Below are 1,724 nucleotides of genomic sequence, written 5' to 3'. Positions count from 1 at the left end.
GCTCGGCATCCAGACGCAGACTGAAGTCCTCCTGAGCCACCCGGATGTTCATGGAGGCCGAGCACAGGCGGAGGCTCTCCTCGATGGCGCTCTCTGTGGAGACAGTCGGGTCAATGATCTTCAGGTTCACATCTCTAAGTGTACGAATGCAGAATCTCTGTGTGCACGTACCCATGTAGAGAAGTTTCTCCAGGTGCGCTGGGGTCAGCGTCACATCCTTATCTCTGCTGAATTCCACCCCGCTGAGTCTCAGGACGTCCTCGAGCTCCCGACGGACGAACTGCAGCGCCTCAGGGTGACTCACCAGGTAATACGTGACCCAGAAAATAGCAGGAACCGTGTTCCCCAGAGACGCCCACAGGATGGCAAAGTGATGAGCTGAAAGTCAGCAGGATGCAGAATGTCATCCACAAAAAGCTTCCACGCAGCATTTACACTCAGGTCACAAAAACAATTATTGTCTATATTGTGGGCAGTTGAGCTGCCAGTGGCACTGGTACACTGCACAGGGAGGGAAGAAAGGCCTAAATCCATCAGCAGCTGCAAACACATAAAGCAGGCTGACATTACGCTTCTGCAACAGCCTCCACAAAACCCCCGTTAAGTATTTGGGACTGTGCTTAAAAGCCGAGTCAGTTCAATTTAGATGAACTCTACCATTAAATAAACATCATCATATAGAGCCAAACTTGGTAGAAGCTTGATGATGGAAACCAAAAGCATTTGGTCAAGGTGGGATTTGCTGAGGGACATTTATTAGAAGCGTTCAAAGAAGTGATTCAAAACTTGAAATGACCAAGACAAGTTCACGCCCACGATGGGTGGATGTTAACCTCCGACCACAGCTGCACATGAGCCACTCGAGGTCTGGGCTGTAGGACAGCAGAAACATGTTTGCACAGCAGCTAATTATCTACCTGCTTTGTCGAAATCCCTCAGCGTGTCATACTGCTCAAACATCTCGAATCGTGTCCTGATGAACTCTGAAGAATGTGACCAGCAAGACATCTGGTGCGGCAGGAAGTAGTTGATGAGCCTCTCGCGGATCGCCCTAGTTCGTCCCAGCAGCCAGATGGGTATCTGAGCGACGAGGAGCGGAAACATCTTGTCAAAGTTGATGAAGTCCGTCTCCAGGACGCTCATCCCGCTGTGGCGGCTGGCGGATGGCGGCTTGCCGTACATGGTGAGAAAGGTCGCCTCGAACATGATCGAGTTGCAGAACTTGTGCATGTAGGTGGTCTTCCAGCTGCTCTCCTGGTCCAGGTAGTCCTGACGAAATACCAGCATCAGGTTACCCATCATGCTCTCTGTCAGGGGCGTGAGGTTATCCCCTTGGAGGAGAATGAAGCCGCGTGTGATCTGCTCCTTCAGGCCGGGGAACTTGCTACTAATAGGTGGATAGCCAAAGGCAAATGATGCCACCCTGTTGGAGAACTCGTGAAAGTCCAGCTGCCGGCCTTGTTTGATGATGTTGGGATACAGTAAAGGATCCATGATGAAGGTCATGTATTTACCTGTATTTATAAAAGATGCAAACCGTATCAGGTGTTTAATCTCAGACTGGAGCTTTTTAACATAAAAGGTCTATAAAAAGTTGGGACAGAGCAAAAAAAAAACAAAAAACAGCTGGAAAGATCAGTGGTCCCGAAGAGAAACAGCTGGAGGAGCCGACTGATCACTTTGAGCATGTGCGTACATATATACACAAGATGGTATTCTCCTTC

At 49.5% G+C, this 1,724-nt stretch overlaps 1 protein-coding gene across 1 annotated transcript in view; it reads right to left on the bottom strand.

Moving 5' to 3' along the window:
* cyp7b1 (cytochrome P450, family 7, subfamily B, polypeptide 1) overlaps positions 1-1,724 on the bottom strand; it is an 11,528-nt gene that overhangs the window by 1,333 nt on the left and 8,471 nt on the right. Inside the window, exons 3-5 of the mRNA XM_013907913.1 lie at positions 918-1,584; positions 172-378; positions 8-93 (exon numbers count right to left, since the gene is read on the bottom strand). Coding sequence (XP_013763367.1) covers positions 8-93; positions 172-378; positions 918-1,584 — 960 coding nt within the window. The remainder of the gene's footprint in view (positions 1-7; positions 94-171; positions 379-917; positions 1,585-1,724) is intronic.

Source organism: Pundamilia nyererei, unplaced genomic scaffold (genome assembly GCF_000239375.1).
Source record: "Pundamilia nyererei isolate P.nyererei 1_Seehausen unplaced genomic scaffold, PunNye1.0 scaffold00607, whole genome shotgun sequence".
NCBI lineage: Eukaryota > Metazoa > Chordata > Actinopteri > Cichliformes > Cichlidae > Pundamilia > Pundamilia nyererei.
The sequence above is the reverse complement of the archived record's forward strand: the minus strand, read 5'-3'. Positions and strand labels throughout refer to the sequence as shown.